General features: G+C 47.1%; 1 protein-coding gene across 1 annotated transcript in view; it reads left to right on the forward strand.

The window, feature by feature from the left end:
* The window catches only part of BMERB1 (bMERB domain containing 1), a 158,016-nt gene that overhangs the window by 78,388 nt on the left and 59,537 nt on the right, over positions 1-20,091 (forward strand). The window contains exon 2 of the mRNA XM_034951184.3: positions 6,129-6,252. Within this exon, the coding sequence (XP_034807075.3) occupies positions 6,129-6,252 (124 nt within the window). The remainder of the gene's footprint in view (positions 1-6,128; positions 6,253-20,091) is intronic.

Below are 20,091 nucleotides of genomic sequence, written 5' to 3' on the forward strand. Positions count from 1 at the left end.
TGGAAATCAGGTTGCCCATCTGAACTGTGATGAGAAAAACAAGGATACTCATATCGTGGGGTGGTTAACTACGCACTTTCGCAGGCACAAATGCATTCAGCCCCCACCAGGAGGCTGGATTACGTGGTTAAGGTCACGTGGTTGTGGAGTGGAGCGGGGGGAGAGAGAGAGAGAGAGCACAAGCTGGGTTTGAATACTATCTCTGCAATGATCTGGCTGTGTGATGTTGAACAAGTCACTTTCCTTCTCTAAGCCTCAGAGTCATCTCAGTAAAATAGAGATTAAATGAGATAATACACAGAAAGCCTCCAGCACAGGTAACTATTGAATTCCTGTACAGAGGAGGAAAGTGACGCAAAGACATAAAGGGACTCATTCGAGGTCTTGCGGCTGATGACTAGTGTCAAATGAGGATTTCTGACACTGCCCCCGCCTAGCTGTTTTTTGCCAGACCCCACTTCCCCCATGCACTTCCCTCACCCCCTGGTGACTCCTGCTGGGACCCCTGCTGCTTCCAGCCAAGGCTGTGCTCTGTGTGCAGGATCTAAAGCCCCTGGAGAGAGTGACATTGTTGTCAGGAAGCTTGCAAGGCTGTGGCCATTCATTCTTGTGGGTTTGTGGCCTCCTGAAGTTCATGTGCATCTTAAAACATCAGAATGTAACCTTATTTGGAAATAAGGTCTTTGCAGGGGTAATTCAGATCAGGATCCAGATGAGCTCACATTAGATTAGGGTGGGCCCTAAATCTAATGAGACAGAAAAGAAGACACACAGAGCCACCCGGAGGAAGAACCTGTGAAAACAGAGGCAGAGGTTGAAGTGATGCTATTACATCCAGTGGCAAAAACCATAATTACTTTTGTACCAGCCTAATACTACAAACCAAGGAGCCACCAGGGGCTGCAAGGGCCAAGAAAAGATCCATCCCTAGAGCCTCTGGAGAGCGCGTGACCCTGCCAACACCTTGGTTTCCGACTTCTGGCTTCCCGAACTCCAAGAGATTAAATTCCTTTTGTTTTAAGCCTCCCCACTGGCCATGAATTGTTAGGGCACCACGCTTGACTCTGAGATAGGAATGAATGGGGGGTGTCGGACTTAGAACAGCTGCCTGGACCAGAGGCAGCTGTGAGGGTCAAAGAGCATGAATTTGAAGCTAGACCTGGACTCAGCTCTTTCCCTTGCCAGCGCTGAGCCTTTGTTTCTTTGCGAAAATGAGAACCTACTGAACTTGCTGGCTTATGGCGAGGATTAAAAGAGGTGATGGGCAGAGCAGGTGCGGCGGTCATAACGAGGGCAATTGCAAGCATATATTAAACGTGACGTGCCGGGGTAATTCATCCCTCACGTCTGTTTTGGGTGGTGGGCTCCCTTACAGAGGAGAAACAGAGCTGCTGAGAGGTTAACCAACTCCCCAAGGCCACACAGCCAGGGAGGGGCAGAACTGGAACTCAAACCCAGGCCATCTGATTTGGTAAGGCTGGTCTTCTAGCTTGGTAGCATCACAGCACACAGTAGCACTCAATATTAATTATCTTTTTTTTTTTTTTTAGACGGAGTCTCACTCTGTCCCTCAGGCTGTAGTGTAGTGGTATGATCTCGGCTCACTGCAGCCTCTGCCTCCCAGGTTCACGTGGTTCTCGTGCCTCAGTCTCCCAAGCAGCTGGGATTACAGGCATCTGCCAGCATGCCAGGCTAATTTTTGTATTTTTAGTAGACTGGATTTCACCGTGTTGGTCACACCGGTCTCGAACTCCTGACCTCAGGTGATCCGCCCTCTTCGGCCTCTCAAAGTGCTGGAATTACAGGCGTGAGCCACCGTGCCCAGCCAATATTAATATTTCAATCCTATTCCTCCCTCCTTCCCTCCTTTCTCAAGCCTGTCCTCACTGCTTCAATCCCAGGAGTCACCACAGCATGGTGTCAGGGACAGTAGTAGGACCCGAAATTGGATTCCTGGGGCCTTGAAGCATAACCAGATGGCCCCAGGAGATCTTTAGGCAGCACATCACATGAGACATTTCCTACAAATCCTCTGCAAACAGACATCGCTCCCTCTCCCCAAGCCACAGCCTGAGGCGGCTGCTCTGACCTCTCTCCTTCCTGCTTCTCTTTGACACTCCCTCCTCTCCCTCCACTGTGTTTCCCTTTTCACCCTTCCCTGGCAGAGGCTCAGCCAGGTGGCCAGATAATCTTCGGGACCCGCCATCTTTAGAAGGCAGGGAGGAGGTGACTGTGAATCTCTCCAATTTCATGTTTTTCCCATTCACCCACCTCCACTCTCTTCCTCCCACTTATACAGTTGTTCGGTGACCCCCTCTCCAACCCAATAGCAGATTCTGCACTATTTATGTTCTGCACTTATCTATTTCATGAAATATTGGTGCTCCCTGAAAATATAAAAGAAGCACACATTGTTCTGAGATGCTGAACTCAAAGAGGAGAGAATCTTCAATAGGCTGATGACCGACAGGTCAAATTTTTTCCTCTCCCCATATAATTGCTTGGCCTTTTCCATTGCCTTTGTTACTGTTTCTCTTGAAAACTGGGAGTTGTCAGGCCAGGCACAGTGGCTCGCGCCTGTAATCCCAGCACTTTGGGAAGCCAAGGCTGGCAGATTACCTGAGGTCAGGAGTTCAAAACCAGCCTGGCCAAAATGGCGAAACCCTGTCTCTACTAAAAATACAAAAAATTAGCCAGGCATGGTGACATGCACCTGTAGATCCACATACTTGGGAGGCTGAGGCAGGAGAATTGCTGGAGCCTGGGAGGCAGAGGTTGCAATGAGCGGAGACTGCATCACCACGCTCCAGCCTGGGCAACAGAGCAAGACTTGCTCTCAAAAAAAAAAAAAAAAAAAAAAGGGGGAATTGTCTCAGAGAGAATGAAGAGAGGCCATTCATTTCAATGTGAGAATCAACTCCGGAGAATTACCTTCTTTCTGTCTCTTTAGCAAAATAAGGTGTTTTGATTGGTGGACGGGAAGCAGATAATTTTGGCACATGGAACGGACACATCAGGGGGTAGGTAATAGAAAGGAACTCCAATTTACTGAGAATCCAACGTCTGCTGAACAACTCAGGGCCGGGAGAGTCCCACAGGTGGACAAATGCATCAGGTGGACTCCTAGAAGAGGGCGCTGTTCTATCTAGAGATCCAAGCAGGTAGGGACTGACTTCAGGGAAGCCTGCAAATCACAGCGCCCTAAACCCTGTGCACGTGTGCAAGGGCCAGGGCCCCAGGACATAGAAGGCAGTTGGACAGGTAGAAACAGGACAACTTTCTCTGGGCACAGTGACTCACACCTGTAAGTAATCCCAGCATTTTGGGAGGCTGAGGCAGGAGGATTACTCGAGGCCAGAAGTTCCAGACCAGTCTGGGCCACATAGCGAGACCTCATCTCTACAAAAAGAAAAAAGAAGACCTGGTGTGGTGGCTCACACCTGTAATCCCAGCATTATGGGAGGCCAAGGCAGGCTGATCACTTGAGGTCAGGAGTTCAAGACAAGCCTGACCCACGTGGTGAAACCCCAACTCTACTAAAAATACAAAAATTAGCTGGGCATGGTGGCACGAGCCTGTAGTCCAAGCTACTCAGGAGGCTGAGGCAGGAGAACTGCTTGAATCCGGGAGGCGGAGGTTGCAGTGAGCCGATATTGTGCCACTGCACTCCAGCCTGGGCAACAGAGGGATACTCCGTCTCAAAAAAAAAAAAGAAAGAAAAAGGAAAAAGAGAACAACTTTCCAAATCATGGGTATAAGGTATACCAACTTTCATTATTCCTTGAGTATAAGGAAAAAGACAGACGCCCTTGTAGAACTGAGGTGTGGGGTGGGCTCCATCTTGGGGGCGAGTGTGGAAGGAATTAGCAGATACAGATGATGTGATGGTGTCTCAGGGTACACCAAAAACATCTCCTGCCCCGAGTCTCCCCCACTACCGATCAAAGGCCTTGAATAGCACATCCCTTATATCTCAGCCATTCACCCTAGAAACATAGCCCGAAGGAACCCTGTAGATGTGTGCGAAGTTTTCACTTTGAGAACGTTCTTCACTGGAACATTCTTACGGTGAAAATAATTCTTACATTTTTTTCCCCATGATTACAGTGGGGAAAAAATAGGAAACAACCTACATGTCTGTGGATTGCTTAAGTGCTTCGTGATACAGCCACAAATAGAAAACCGCCCCGCCTTCCATGCTGCTGCCGAGGAAGACCATCCAAGGACAGGCAGGAGCGCTCAAGGCATGTTGCTAGGTGAAAAGAACACATAATGAAATAGTGAGGTCCTCACTTTATATTAGAAAAATAAGAGCTACATCACAGTGGATATATGTATATGCATATAATAGTATAAATATATATTCACACGCATATATATTAACATTTTAACTGCTAACATTTTAGTGGACTTTTTCAGTCTTTATAAAGTGTGTCTGGCCAGGCGCGGTGGCTCATGCCTATAATCCTAGCACTTTGGGAGGCTGAGGCGGGTGGGTCACGAGGTCAGGAGTTCGAGATCAGCCTGGCCAACATGGTGAAACCCCATCTCAACGAAAAATACAAAAATTAGCCGGGTGTGGTGGCATAAACTTGTTATCCCAGCTACTCGGGAGACTGACGCAGGAGAATCACTCGAACCCGGGAGGTGAAGGTTGCATTGAGCCAAGATCGTGCCACTGCACTCCAGCCTGGGCAACAGGGCGAGACTCCGTCTCAAAAAAGAAAAAAAAGTGTGTCTGTGTATATTACACATATTATATATATATAAAACCACATATATTCATATATGTATATACACACACATATATATATGTATCTGTATGTATGCTCACGCTTGTAATCCCAGCACTTCAGGAGGACAAGTTGGGAGGATCGCCTGAGGCCAGGAGTTTGAGACCAACCTTGGCAACATAGTGACACCCCCATCTCTACAAAAAATAAAAATTAAAAAATTACTAGGTGGGCCTGTAGTCCCAGCTGCTTGGGAGACTGAGGCGGAAGGGTCCCTTGAGCCCGGGGTTCGAGGTGGCAGTGAGCTATGATTGCACCACTGCACCCCAGCTTGGATGACAGAGTGAGGCCTAGTCTCAAAAACAAATGAAAAAATACTTAACACTACTTGGTAGTAGTATTACTATAAGATAATTATGATAAAACTTTCTTCTGCCTAGAGTCGGCTGGTCTTAGAGGCTTACACCACAGGGCAAAGTGGTCGTGGTCAGGGGGAGCAGAGGCTCAGAATCTGGGACCAGGCAGGGGCTGACAAGGCCTTAATCAGGCTTTTGTGAGCCCACTTGTGAGCCTCCACTAGCCATCATAACAAAGTTCCCAGCCAGGCGTGGTGGCCTCACGACTGTAATCCCAGCACTTTGGGAGGTTGAGGCGGGCGGATCACTTGATGTCAGCCTGGTCAACATGGTGAAACCCCATCACTCCTAAAAATACAAAAATTAGCCGGGCCTGGTGGTGTGCACTTGTAACCCCAGCTACTTATAAGGCTGAGGTGGGAGAATCGCCTGAACCTCAGAGGCAGAGGTTGCAGTGAGCCGAGATTGAGATCACACCACTGCATTGCAGCCTGGGCAACAGAGCAGGACTGTGTCTCAAAAAACAAAAACAAGGCCGGGTGCGGTGGCTCACGCCTGTAATCCCAGCACTTTGGGAGGCCGAGGCGGGTAGATCACAAGGTCAGGAGATCGAGACCATCCTGGCTAACACGGTAAACCCCGTCTCTACTAAAAAATATACAACAAATTAGCCAGGCGAGGTGTCGGGCGCCTGTAGTCCCAGCTACTCGGGAGGCTGAGGCAGGAGAATGGCGTGAACCCGGGAGATGGAGCTTGCAGTGAGCCGAGATCGCTTCACCGCACTCCAGCCTGGGCGACAGAGCCAGACTCCGTCTAAAAACAAAACAAAACAAAGCAAACGATGTAAATTCCTTTGGAAAACACATTTTCTGGTTCCCAAAGGGTGTGCTCACGAATACACATTTGCGGCACAGGCTGAAGTCTGTCCTCAAGGTGTATGATGGTCGCAGAGCAAGGCTGTGCCCTGGAACCATGTCAGGGTCTGTCCCACGGTGCAGCCTTGGGGTCCTGATGGTTGTATTTCCTGTCTCCTGCACAGATCAGCTGGACATCATCTCCATGGCGGAGACAACCATGATGCCAGAGGAGATTGAGCTGGAGATGGCAAAAATTCAGCGTCTCCGGGAAGTCTTGGTCCGCCGGGAGTCTGAGCTCAGGTTCATGTGAGTGTTTTGGGGATGTGGCCAAGGAAAGAAGTGTGTGGAGGAGAGAGGAAAACCTAATATTTGTTGATCGTCTACTGTGTGCCAGGCACTGAGATAAAGGCATTATGCACGTTTTTAAAAGCCTCATTTGATTCTCACCACCACCCAGGGAAGTGGATACTGTCATCTCCTGTTTTAAGCAAGACCCTGAAGTTGGAATTGAATTCAGGCCAATCTGACTCCAAAACCTTTGTTCTTTCTGTATCACCCACGGGGAAGAAAGAGGGAGGGGAATGCAGAGGCTGTACCCTGTGCTGGTGTCTTTCACGAGCGCACACTCTGCTCTCAGATAGGCCTGAGTTTTTTTTAAGCCTGTCAGCTTGGGCAGGTTACTTGGACTCTCTGAATTTCAGTTCCCTCATTTCTAAAATGGGGGAAAATAACAAGATGGGGTCTCTAGCAACATCAGAGTCACATGGGTTGAACGTTCGTTATCTACAGAGCACAGCATTCCTGAAGAGTTGCAGGTAGTCTTTCAAGACAAACTCTCATTTAAAAAGTTGGGCTCTGAGTGTGTGGTGGTGCACACCTGTGGTCCCAGCTACTCAGGAGGCTGAGGTGGGAGGACTGCTTGAGTCCTGGAGTTCAAGGCTGCAGTGAACTATGATCGCATCACCACACTCCATCTTGGGTGACAGAGAGAGGCCCTGTCTCTAAAAAGCACAAATTAAGGCCAGGTGCAGTGGCTCACACCTGTAATCACAGCACTTTGGGAGGCTGAGGCGGGATGATCGCTTGAACCCAGGAGTTCAAGACCAGACAGGGCAATGTAGCCAGACCCTGTCTCTACAAAAAATAAAATTAGCTGTGTGTGGCTGTGTGTGCCTTTGTCCCAGCTACTCAGGAGGATGAGGTGGGGGGATCGGTTTAGCCCAGGGGTTCAAGACTGCAGTGAACTATGATCATACCATTGCACTCCAACCTGGGAGACACAGCGAGAGCCTGTCGCTAAAAGAAAAAAATTAAAAATACAAAAAATATAAAAACATCAAATTAAAATGGAAACGTTTTTTTAAAAATTGGGCTTTTGCCGACAAACAGTGAAAGGTTACAAGCAAAACCAAACCAAACCAGAGGTTAAGAGGCAACCTGGCTGGAAAATTCCCTGCGCTGCCTGTCAGCTCACTCACCCACCCACCCACCCTCCACTGGAAGCAGCAGGAACGTCAAATCTTTTAGGCAGGTGCTAGGCCCCTCCCCTATTCTTTCACTGATTTTTCATAACACCAAGAGGCCGAGTCTGTGATCATCCCATTTTGCAGATGAGGAGACTGAGGCTTGAAGAAATGAAACAGCCTGCCCAAGGCCTCCCAGCTAGTAAATGGGGAGTTAGGGTTCAGACTCAGCTCTTTCTGCTTTTAAAACACCTCTTCTTTATAAATTTTTAGTTACTTATTTAGTTAAAGGGTCTTGCTCTGTTGTCCAGGGTGGAATGCAGTGAGGCCGTCATAGCTCACTGCAGCCTCGAACTCCTGAAAGCCCATACTCTCACTAGGACGTTATATGACCTTCCCTCTCGCCACATAAAATGAACTGCAGTATTCACAGCTGTCATTTATCCAGCCCTTTGCATGTGCAAGACCGTGAGCTAAATGCTTCCCATGCATAATTCCTTTTCACAGACATCTCTGAGGAAGGTTCTAGAAAACACTTCCACTTCATGGCTAAGAAATATCTTCCCTTTTGTCTGGAAATAAGCTAAAATGATACGTGAGCATTCAGAAGCAATCCTTTCCTCCCTGTGTTTTAAAAGGAAGACAGAGAGGCCAGGTGTGGTGGCTCACATCTATAATCCTAGCAGTTTGAGAGGCCGAGGTGGGTAGATCACTTGAGGCCAGGAGTTTGAGACCAGCCTGGCCAACAGGGCAAAAACCCGTCTCTAGTAAAAATACAAAAAATTTAGTCACGTGTGGTGGCGTGCGCCTATAATCCCAGCTACTTGGGAGGCTGAGGCACAAGAATCATTTGAACCTGGGAGGCGGAGGCTACAGCGAGCTGAGATTATACCATTTCACTCCAGTCTGGGCAACAGAGAGAAACTATCCCAAAATAATAATAAAATAAAGGGAAGACAGAGAATATGAGTCTTGCTTTTAAGTAATCAAGATCAAGATCCCTTTGTTTAAAAAAAAAACTACAAAAATACAAAAAATTTAAAAATACAAATACAAATTAAAAATTTTAAAAATATATATTTATTTTTATTTACCTAATGGTGCTGCTGCAGGAACAATGGTTACCACTGTGCATTTACTGACCTTTACTGTGTGCGCGCGTGTGTGTGGATGTGGGTGTATGGATGTGTGTGTGGATATTTGTGTGGATGTGGATGTGTGGATGTGTGTGGGGGTGTTCGTATGTGGGTGTCTGGATGTGTGTGTATATGTGTATTGTGGATGTGTGTGTGTGGATGTGTGTGTGGGTGTGTGGATGTGTGTGTGGATCTGTGTGTGTGGATGTGTGTGTGAGGATATGTGTGGGTGTGTGTGGATGTGGGTGTGTATGTGTGCGTGTGGATGTGTGTGCATGTGTGGATGTGTGTGTGTGTGTGGGTGTGGGTGTGTGTGGATGTGGGTGTGGATGTGTGGATATGTGTGTGTGTATGGGTGTGCACATGCCTGTCACTTAGCCCAGGCTTAAGGACAAGAATAACTAGCATTTCTTAAGAGGCAGCTCTGCAGTAAGCTCTTGACTTGTGATCTCATTGAATGTCCTCATCTAGCCCATGAATCTGACCACTTAGGGACAAATGTCAACAGTAGACCCTAGGATAAATAAAATTATCTAAAGGATACAGAAGGACCTGAGTGTTGTTAGGACATAGATCAGGGATTCTGTGACATTTTCCAGGGGAGGGACCCCCTTCCAGGCCCCCAGATGTCTTGCTGGAATGGAGTCCTACAGACAGTATTGGATGGTGATGACGCTCCCCAGCCAGGCTCAGCCTTGTATGGTGTGTAGCTTGCCCAGTGATGCACCTGCCTCATCAATCTCAGAGATAGACGGTGGACACTAAGGCAGCCAGGACAAAGAACACAGTATGCTCAGATCTGCACAAAGTCCTCATCCATCATCCTCAGCCCTCCAGGCCAACAGGCTTTGAGCCAAGGCCCTGCTTGAATTCACTTTCTTGGCTGTTTCTCAGAGATGGTTTTTCCCGAAGCTGTGGGGCTTATCCTGTGAGTGTGTCCTGTTCTTATCTCCATTTTGGATGGGAAGGAATGGGAGGTTACAAAATTTGCCTGATGCTGCATTAGCTAATAAGTAGCCAAGCTAGGATGCAGTCTGACTCCAGAATGTTTATTAAGTGAATCAGTGAAGGAAGGAAGGAGGGAAGGGAGTGGGAGAGAAGGGAGGGGGAGAGGGAGGGGAGAGGCGGACAGGGGAAGGGAGGGAAGGGAGGAAAGGAAAGGAGGAAGGAAGGAAGCTTTGAGTATAAACTACCAACATAATTCCTTCAAGTTTATAAACTCCATGAGGGCAGAGACCTTATCCAATTTCCTCACAATGTCTTCCCAGCATTTGGAACAGTGCCTGGCACTGAGTGTCATGAATATTTGTCAAATGTGCAATAAATTATTCTTTCTCACTCCATCCTTACCCCAACAATCCTTACACACACACACACACACACACACGTGAGACACTCTTGGCACAGAGTAGGAGAGAAAAAAATTTCAGACCCTACTGATCATTTTCAGGCTCAGGCGAGGAAGCTTTAAGTGACAGGAATGTGACAGCCCTGGGCTGAAAGACTCCCAGTGACCGTAGTGTAATAGCCGCGGTGAGATTTGTTTTGTCACACCTGCTGCGAAGTAATCACCTTAATGCCCATCAGCTGCTGCAGAGACCGTATGAGTCAGCCCCTATTTCATGGTTGAGAATGTGTCTCACTTCCAATGCTTCTCGCAGCATTAACTCTTTTATTTTTATTTCTTGTGACAGAGTCTCGCTCTGTCGCCCAGGCTGGAGTGCAGTGGTGCGATCTTGGCTCACTGCAACCTCCGTCTCCTGGGTTCAAGCGATTCTTGTGCCTCGGCCTTCCAAGTAGCTGAGACTACAGGTGCCCACCACCATGCCCAGCTAATTTTTGTATTTTTAGTAGAGACAAGGTTTCACCATGTTGGCCAGGCTGGTCTTGAACTCCTGGCCTCAAGTGATCTGCCCTCCTTGGCCTCCTTGGGATTACAGGTGTGAGCCACTGCACCCAGCCTGCATTGACTCTTTTAAGCATGAGTCCGGGGGGGACTGCCTGCCCCAGCCCCAAAGCCCTGGCACCCTGACATTTAGATTATTTCATGGGCTTCCTTTTTCTCAGCTGATTTAACTTGTCCTTTCCCCCAAGATCCACAGCCCCTGCCTGTTCTCCCTCTTTTCCTGCCACGACAGTGAGGAAGAAGAGGAGGGAGATTTCCCTACTCCCAGGGAATGGTGAGAACTCGGGAGATGTGGGATCAGAGGTCATCATCCTGGCTCTCTGACGTCCTTGGTCTGTGACCTTGGACACATGAGGGAGCACACAGAGTTGCTGTTTCCCGCGGGCACTGATATGCCACCCTGAGTGCTACGTCCCCTGCATGCATTCACCCCTTAATTTTAGCTTCTTGAGTCCTCGCAAGAACCCTAATAGAGTAAGTTCTATCTCTTTTATTTTATGAATGAGGAAATTGAGGTCGGAGAGGCAAAGTGACTTGTTCGAGGTCACCAGCTAGGATAAAGTAGTACCAGGATTTGAACCCAAGGTGTCTGTCTCGGGGGGGCAGAGCCCTTAACTTTAAGCTGTTCTGTTATCTTTATTCTCAATGCCAGGACCCCTTTTCTCTTTGCCTTACTCTTCTACAACGCAAGGACAAACTCCTGATTGGATGCCCCCAGTCCCACACTTGGTCTTGTCTTGTTCTGCAATCTTGAATTGTGTGTGGTGGAACTTGGACAGATTTTACTAAGTCAGGCTTTGGACTTTTCTGTACCATTGAAACTGACCCAATAGTCCCATCATAGATGTTCTTTTTTTTTTTTTTTTTGAGACAAGAGTCTCAATCTGCCGCCCAGGCTGGAGTGCAGTGGGGCACGATCTGGACTCACTACAAGCTCCACCTCCCGGGTTCACGCCATTCTCCTGCCTCAGCCTCCCGAGTAGCTGGGACTACAGGCGCCCGCCACCACGCCCGGCTAACTTTTTTTTGTATTTTTTAGTAGAGACGGGGTTTCACCGTGTTAGCCAGGATGGTCTCGATCTCCTGACCTCGTGATCCTCCCGCCTCGGCCTCCCAAAGTGCTGGGATTACAGGCATGAGCCACTGCGCCCGGCCCATAGATATTCTTTTGGATAAATACAGAAGTTGACCTTTCTGATCTTAAAGCTTGAAGCCCTCATTTGTCTTATCTGAGTTATTTCCTCAGGAAGGGACCCCCAGGCCTCTCAAAAAATATCAAAGAACTGAAACTCACCAGATTACCACATCCAGAGATGAGATACCAGACCCCTCATTCATCATGATTGCTTCCTTGCTCCTCCCGAGTTCCTGTTTTCTTCATGATTGCTTCCTTGCTCCTCCCGAGTTCCTGTTTTCTTATACATTGTTACATTTCTTCCCTGCTATGTAAACTCCTAGTTTTAGTTGGTCAGGGAGATGGATTTGAGACTGAGCTCCCATCTCCTTGGCTGCAGCACGCGATTAAAATCTTCCTTGGCAATACTCATCTTCTCAGTGATGGGCTTTCCATGCGGCGAGCAGCAGGACCTAGACCAAACCCCTGGTGTTTCAGTATCACCATTTCTCTGCACATTAACTGTTTATTTCAGAGACCAAAATGATGAGCTCCAATGCAGACAGTCAAAGTTTGTGAAGTCAATCTGCTGGGAATGTGCTGTAGAAAAAGAACCCGGTTCCCGTAAGAACTCTTAAGGCCCACAACAGTTGGCATTTACACACCCGTTATTGTGGACCTAGGCTTGTGCTAAGCCCTTCACACACATGCTCACATAACCCACATCAAATGCTTACTAACAGAAAGATGCATCAGGAACCACCCCAACCCAGGACACCCACTTGCCCTGAATCAGGCCCAGGAGGTCAAGTTCACAGACCAGCCATGAGTGAGCTCCCAGCAGGCAGGTGTGAACTCTGAGTGTGCTCCTCACTCTGAATTTCCAGTGTGTGTTCTCTTGCTGACTTCCCTTTGCTTGATCCCTGGTTTCCAATGTGCAAAATGGCATTTAGAGATCTCTTTCTTGAGGCTTGGCGATTTTATCAACTTTACTGGAACAGGGCAGTAACACAAAACCGCCTCCGGAAAACAGGCAGCAAACATCTGGCAGATAATGCTTGAAACGCCTGTGTTTTCTCCCTTCTTGACCCTATGTTCCACCCACCTCCTAGTACCTCCCACTGCTACCCCATCTCCCTACCCATCCTGCCCCCATCTTACTGCAGGCAAGAACTCTCAGAGGCTGTCAACAACCTCAGACTCATTTTCTCACCTTCCTTCCAGCACTGAATCACATCATTAGTTTTTAATAATTCTTCTTGCAGCCCCTCTGGCTCGCTTCAGCTTTTCCACATCTAGTCTACCAACCCGCTCCTGCTGTTTATCTGGGTTTCAGATAATTAAGTATCTTTGGCCTCCACATGGGGCAGGGGTGTGGTTATCTTCCTTTTACACCCGCTTGCTGGATTTTCATAAAAAGGGATAGCGTGCCCTGCCGCTCAGCTTGCTCTGGGCAAAAGCAGGTTTTAATCAGCCAGAGACAGAACTGCAGCAGGCAGGGAAGGTAGGCGTGCGAAGGACATATTTCAAGAGCACAGCTTTTGAGTTCCAATATTTCCAGAGCCTGGGCTTGAAATCCAGTAACTTCGTTTTATTAAGAGGTACCAAGTATGGTAAAGAGGACAGGCCCTGGGAACCTGGCAGAGATTCAAAATGGGGTAGTAGTGCATGCATTGTGTTGAAAACCACACACACACACACACGGAAAGTGTGTGCATTGTAGATAGCAGTTCTTTTAAAACATTTTCTATGCTGGCTCGTTTTCTAGTGTTTTATTGTTTTGATTCATATATAATCCTCACTATCACCATCCAGGCAGAAAATATCACATAGCCTTTATTTTATAGATGAGGAAACGGAGGCACTGAGAGGTCAAGTCTCTTGCCCAGGGTTGTACAGTTTCCCTGAAATAGCATTCTAGGTCCAGATGAAATGGGAAAAGTTCCCTTGTCCCACACCTCGCAGGGTGTGTGGTGTCGGAGTGGCTCGCTTCTTCAGTGCCCCGCTGCTCAAACCTCTAGGGGAGCATAGAGATGGGCCAGTTGTCGGGATCTGATCCCACGGCAGTGTCTAGGGGTGGATGTTTACAACTCCTGAAGCTTCAGTGTATGTGTGTTACAGGGTGCTCTTTTAGTTTTGCTATCTATAGGCGGCTTGTGTTAACTAGCTCAATTAGACCCTCTATGTTGTCCCAAGGACAGAGGGCTTTCTGTATCCTGGGTTCTTGCCTTGGTGCACCAGAAGAATCGGATCACACCTGGACTTGGAGAATGAGAGCAAGGTTTTATTGAGTGGAGGTAGCTCTCAGCAGATGGGGGAAGCCAGAAGGGGATGGAGTGGGAAGGTTTCCCCCGGAGTCAGGCCGCCCAGCAGCCTGGGCACTCCTCCGACTGCCCAGGCCAAACTCCACTTTGTTCCGCCAGTAGATGGCCTACCAGCATCTGTCATGTGCTCTTCTGCCAGCGTGTTCCTCTTGACGTCTTCTTGACGTCCAGACGCTTGTGTCTTCTTCGCCGATCTGCAGCTCTTGACGTCCAGCAGCTTGTGTGTCACCTGCTAGGGTCTTGGGGTTTTTATAGGTACAGGATGGGGGCATGGCAGGCCAGGGTGGTCTTGGGAAATGCAACATTTGGGCAGGAAAACAAAAATGCCTGTCCTCACCTAGGACTGTGGGCACAGGCGTGGGGGTGGAGCCCTTACCAGGGACCACACCCTCCTCTACCCAGCACTTCCCTTCCTTCCTTCTGTAGCATTTAAAGCGACCACGCCCTTCCCTTCTTATCACCTCTCTTCCATATCACAGAGTCCATGGTCTCAGTCATCAAGCTGTGGGGTCTCTCAACTAGCTTTGAATTCTACTTCTTACCAACTATGTGGCCTGGAGCAAATATTTTGTCCTGTTTCAGCCTCGGCTTCCCCATCAGTACAAGGGGGACAGTGATATCTCCCTGCAGCATCATAGCAAGGGATGAAAACAGACACAGGTATGAAATTGGGTGGCCCTTCCTAGGTAGTAAGCAATTCAAAATTCCCTTCCTTCCTTTCATTGTTAACATTGTGCTTCGTGGGAGAGTAGGGCATCAGGGCTGCTTATGGTTGTCTCCAGAGAATTCCCAGAAAATATTCCTCTCCCCAAGAGAAGATGGGATTCACTGTGGTTTCCTTGAGACCCTCTTGGGAGGTGCCAACTCTCTTGAGAGTGGCTCTCAACCATTAAGTGCAACTCTACCCTGGGGCCTTGATTTTATTATGATTATTATTTAAGATTTTTTTATAAACCTGCATTTTTTCCCCTTTAATGAGCTGATAATTCTGAAGTCTGTTAGGAAGAGCTTCAAGCCAAGGGCAAAATGAAGCATGTGCGTTTATGTAACTTGACACATTTCAGCCACATTCAGGAGCGCTGCGTCACTTTAGTTGCACACAGGGTTTTAAATAGCATCTTCCAGGAACAGGTCACCATTGCCGGGGCCACTGTACATATCGGATGGGAAGAGATGCCCTTAATTGCAGAAGATCTAAGAAGCAATTTGTCTTGGACAAAATATACAAGAAGTTGGGGTGTAGGGGAGGGAAAGGAAGGAAGAAGAAACGGAGAGACTAAAGGGAGGAGAGAGGAGGGAGAATTTCTAAGCTAGACTTCTGAATGGAAGGACCTTCCTCCTGAATTTCCAAATGTACTGGGAGGTGGGGAGGAAGGTGGGAATCTGTGTTGATTGAATGGAGAAATAAATGTTAGTCTGGGCGCAGTGGCTCATACGTGTAATCCCAGCACTTTGGGAGGCTGAGGCAGGTGGATCACCTGAAATCAGGAGTTCCAGACCAGCCTGGCCAACATGGCAAAACCCCATCTCTACTAAAAATACAAAAAAATTAGCTAGGCATGGTGGTGTGCACCTGAAATCCCAGCTACTCGAGAGGCTTGAGGCACAAGAGTTGCTTTAACCTGGGAGGCAGAGGTTTCCATGAGCCAAGATTTTGCCACTGCATTCCAGCCTGGGTGACAGAATGAGACTCTGTGTCAAAGAAAATAAATAAATCAAATAAATGTTCTGTACTTGACAAGCTCTTGCTGCTACGAGTTGCCTTTCATGGTCAGAACAAGTTTCCAGAAAGAAAATACTCTCTAGAAGTTCAGTCTTCCTAGAACTGTATTACATTCTGCTCAGAGGACCACCTCTGAACCACCTAGACTCCATTGGGTTGGGAGGGAGATTACCATGTAAGACCCTGGTGATTATCAATTTTATGCATCAACTTGAGTGGGCCACAGGGTTCCCAGATGTTTGGCCAAAGATTCTTCGATGTATGTGTCTGCAAGAGCATTGGTGGATGAAATTAACATTTGAATTGGTAAACTGAGTAAAGCAGACTGCCCTCCCTAATGTAGAGGTGGGTGGGCCCCGTCCAATCAGTTGAAGGCCTGACTACAACAGAAAGAGTGAGTAGGAGGGAACTCCTGCTGCCTGATTGCTTGGGCTGGGACATGGGTCTTTTCCGGCCTTTGAACGCAAACTGAAACATCAGCTCTTCTTGGGTCTTGAGCCTGCCAGCCTTTGGACTGGAACTTAACACCGTCAGCTCTCCTGGGTCTCCAGCTGCCACCTATAGATCTTCGGACTTCTTGGCCTCCAAAATCCCACGAGCCAATTCCTTATCATAAATCTTTTTCCAGGCCAGGTGCAGTGGTTCACGCCTGTAATTCCAGCACTTTGGGAGGCCAAGGTGGGCAGATCATTTGAGGTCAGGAGTTTTGAGACCAGCCTGGCCAATGTGGTGAATGCCTGCCTCTACTAAAAATAAAAAAATTAGCCGGCTGTGGTGGTGTGTGCTTTCAGTCCCAGCTACTCGGAAAGTCGAGGCAGGAGAATCGCTTGAACTTGGGAGGTGGAGGTTGCAGTGAGCCAAGATTATGCCAGTGCACTCCAGCCTGGGCAACAGAGTGAGATCCCATCTCAGAAAAAAAAAAAAGAAAAAAGAAAAGAATAAAGAAAAAACAAATAAAATAAATCTCTTCAGTAGTATTGGTTCTGTTTCTCTGGAGAACCCTGACTGATAGAGCCCTTTTTATTCTCAGAAATTTTCATTTGGATAGTTTATCAGGTTAGCAAAGACCTAGCAAGTTGGATAAAATGAAAATATAGGGAAATTGGCCTTATCTCTTTGGAAATCAGTTCATTGTTACCTAGTAAAGATGAACAGGTGATTATAACCTGCAGTTTTGCTCCTGGGTCTACCCCTGGTTAGCCAGTAGCTTCATGTGGCTATTTCAGTTTAAATTAATTAAAAATTAAATACCATGTAAAATTCAGACTCTCGGTAGCCTGAGCCATATTTCAAGCACTCATTAGTAAATAATGGCTAGTGGCTACCCTATTGGAAAGCATACATTTGTATAGGACATTTCTATTGTTGTAGAACATGCTATTCACCAGCACTGCCCTAGAGAAACTACACATGAGCATCAGGAGGCATGTTCCACAATGTTCATAACTGCCTCGTTTGTGCTTTAGCTGTACCACAGAATACTATACAGCAGTGAAAAATGAATGAGCAACAGGTATGAACATGAAAGCATCTCAAAAACAAGATGTTGAGCAACAGGTTTATATAAAGTGTATAAAAGTAAAAAATATAGGCCGGGCGTGGTGGCTCACGCCTGTAATCCCAGCACTTTGGGAGGCTGAGGCGGGTGGATCACAAAGTCAGGAGATTGAGACCATCCTGGCTAACACGGCGAAACCCCGTCTCTACTAAAAATACAAAAATTAGCTGGGTGTGGTGGTGTATGCCTGTAGTCCCAGCTAGTTGGGAGGCTGAGGCAGGAGAATCACTTGAACCCAGGAGGTGGAGGTTGCAGTGAGCTGAGATCCCGCCACTGCACTCCAGTCTGGGCAACAGAGCGAGACTGCATCTCAAAAAAAAAAAAAAAACTAAAAAATATAATTGTTCAGGGCTTCATATATGGGTGGTAAATGATAAAAATAAAAAGCATTACCACAAGTTTGTGATAGTGCCTACCTCTGAGGGAATGAGAAAAATATGAGGGAATGGGGCACACGGGGCCGTCTAAAAGTCACACACAGATTTTTACTTAAGTAGGATGTTGGGAAAATAACTGCTTTATTATTCCATAAAAATAATATAATAATAATTCTATAAAGTATGAAATAATAGTAAATAATAAAAATAAAATATAATAAATCATTATATTATATTATTTTATTTATTATTATAGTATATTTTATTATATAAATTTTACTATAAAAATAAAACATTTTATGCACACTTATATGTAGTTCGCACACACACTTCTATTTTTTAAATTGTGGCAAAATATATATAATATTTACTATCTGAAACCATTTCTAAGAGTACAGTTCTGTGTCATTAAGAACATTCATACTGTGTGTAACCATCACCATCCCTCCCCAGAATTTTTTTCATCTTCCCAAACTGAAACTCTGTACCGTTCAACACTCACTCCCCATTTTCCCTTTCCCCTAGCTCCTGGTAACCAGCATTCTGCTTTCTGTCTCTGATTTTGATGACTCTACATACTTCATAAAACTGGAATCAGGCCAGGCGCTGTGGCTCACGCCTGTAATCCCAGCACTTTGGGAGGTCAAGGTGGGCGGATCGCCTGAGCTCAGGAGTTCGAGACCACCCTGGGCAACATGGTGAAACTCTGTCTCTACTAAAATACCAAAAATTAGCCAGGCGTGGTGGCGCGCACCTGTACTCCCAGCTACTCAGGAGGCTGAGGGATGAGAATCACTTGATACCTGGAGGCAGAGGTTGCAGTGAGCTGAGATTGTGCCACTGCACTCTAGCTCAGGCTACAGAGTGAGAATCCGTCTCAAAAAATAAAATAAAAAAAAAAGAAGTGGAATCACACAGTATTTGTCTTTTTGGACACACATTTCTAAGGGGAAAGTGCTGAGAAAGACAGGCAGGGGAAGGTACAGTATCTGATATCTCCACTTAAATGTCTCAAAGATACCTGTAACTCAATCTGTCCAAGTCAAACTCATGATCCCCCCCATCTAGTCCCAATACCCACCAGCCCTAGCTCAGCAAATGGCCAAGCATCACCATCTATCCATGGAAATCTCAAATTCCAAAATTAGACACCATTCTTGACCCCTCCCAACCCTCCACCTCATATATTCAGTTCATCATCAACTGGTGTTTGTTTTACCTCCTAAAATAATGCTCAGCTGTCCATCTTTCTCCATCTCCATGGCCACCACCCAGGTTCACATGCCCATCTCTGTCCTGCAGCCAGAGGGATTTTCTCACCATGTGAATCTGATTATAACTCTCAGATTTAAACACTGTCTTAGTCCATTCCTGTTGCTGTAACAAAATTCCTTAGACTGGGTAATTTATAAATAGAAATTTAACTCTCACAGTTCTGGAGTCTGGCTGGGAAGTCCAAGATCCAGATGCCAGCAGATTGCATACTTAGAAGGGCTCATTCTCTGCTTCCAAGATGGCGCCTTGCTTCTGTGATCTCCAGAGAGGAAGGGCACTGTCTTCTCACAAGCAGAATGGACAGAAGGGCAAAAAGGACTGAACTTGCTCTCTCGAGCACTTTTGTTAGTGCACTGATCCCACCTCCTAATGGCCCTCACCCCTTAATACTATTGCATTGGAAATTAAGTTTCAACATGAATTTTGAAGAGTCATAAACATTTACACCATAGCAAACACCTTCCAGAATTTGTTAGCATGATAAAGCCTATGAGATCTTGCTGGATCTGCTCACACCTCTTCTCCAACTTCTTTTCTTCATCCATTCCTCACCCCCAGCTCCCTCCCTTACACACACACACCACTCCCTTGGGCCTCCTTTTAGTCTCCACCTCCCCACCCCCCGATACACACACCAGGTCCCCTCCTGCTGTGGGGGCCTTTTTGTTTGTGTTGTTCCCTCTGCCTGGATCCCTCTCCTCCCACCCCCCTCTCCTTCCCTGGTGCTATGATCTGAATGTTTGTATCACCCCTAAATACATATGTCAACATCTAATTCCCAATGTAATAGTATTAAGAGGTGGGGCTTTCAGGAGGTGATTAGGTCATGAGGGCAGATCCTCATGGATGGGATTCGTGCCCTTGTGAAAGAGGCCCAGGGTAGCTTGTTTCTCCCTTTCACTGTGTGAGGACACAGTGAGAACTCACTATCTATGAGGAAGAGGTCCTCACCAGACACTGAATCTGCTGACACCTTGATCTTGGACTTCCCAGCCTCTATTACCATGAAAAATAAGTGTTGTGTTTGTTTGTTTGTTTGTTTGTTTGTTTGACGGAGTCTAGCTCTGTCGCCCAGGCTGGAGTGCAGTGGTGCAATCTTGGCTCACTGCAAGCTCTGCCTCCCAGGTTCACGCCATTCTCCTGCCTCAGCCTCCCGAGTAGCTGGGACTACAGGCGCCCACCACCACGCCCGGCTAACTTTTTTGTATTTATTGGTAGAGACAGGGTTTCACCGTGTTAGCCAGGATGGTCTTGATCTCCTGATCTCGT

Source organism: Pan paniscus, chromosome 18 (genome assembly GCF_029289425.2).
Source record: "Pan paniscus chromosome 18, NHGRI_mPanPan1-v2.0_pri, whole genome shotgun sequence".
NCBI lineage: Eukaryota > Metazoa > Chordata > Mammalia > Primates > Hominidae > Pan > Pan paniscus.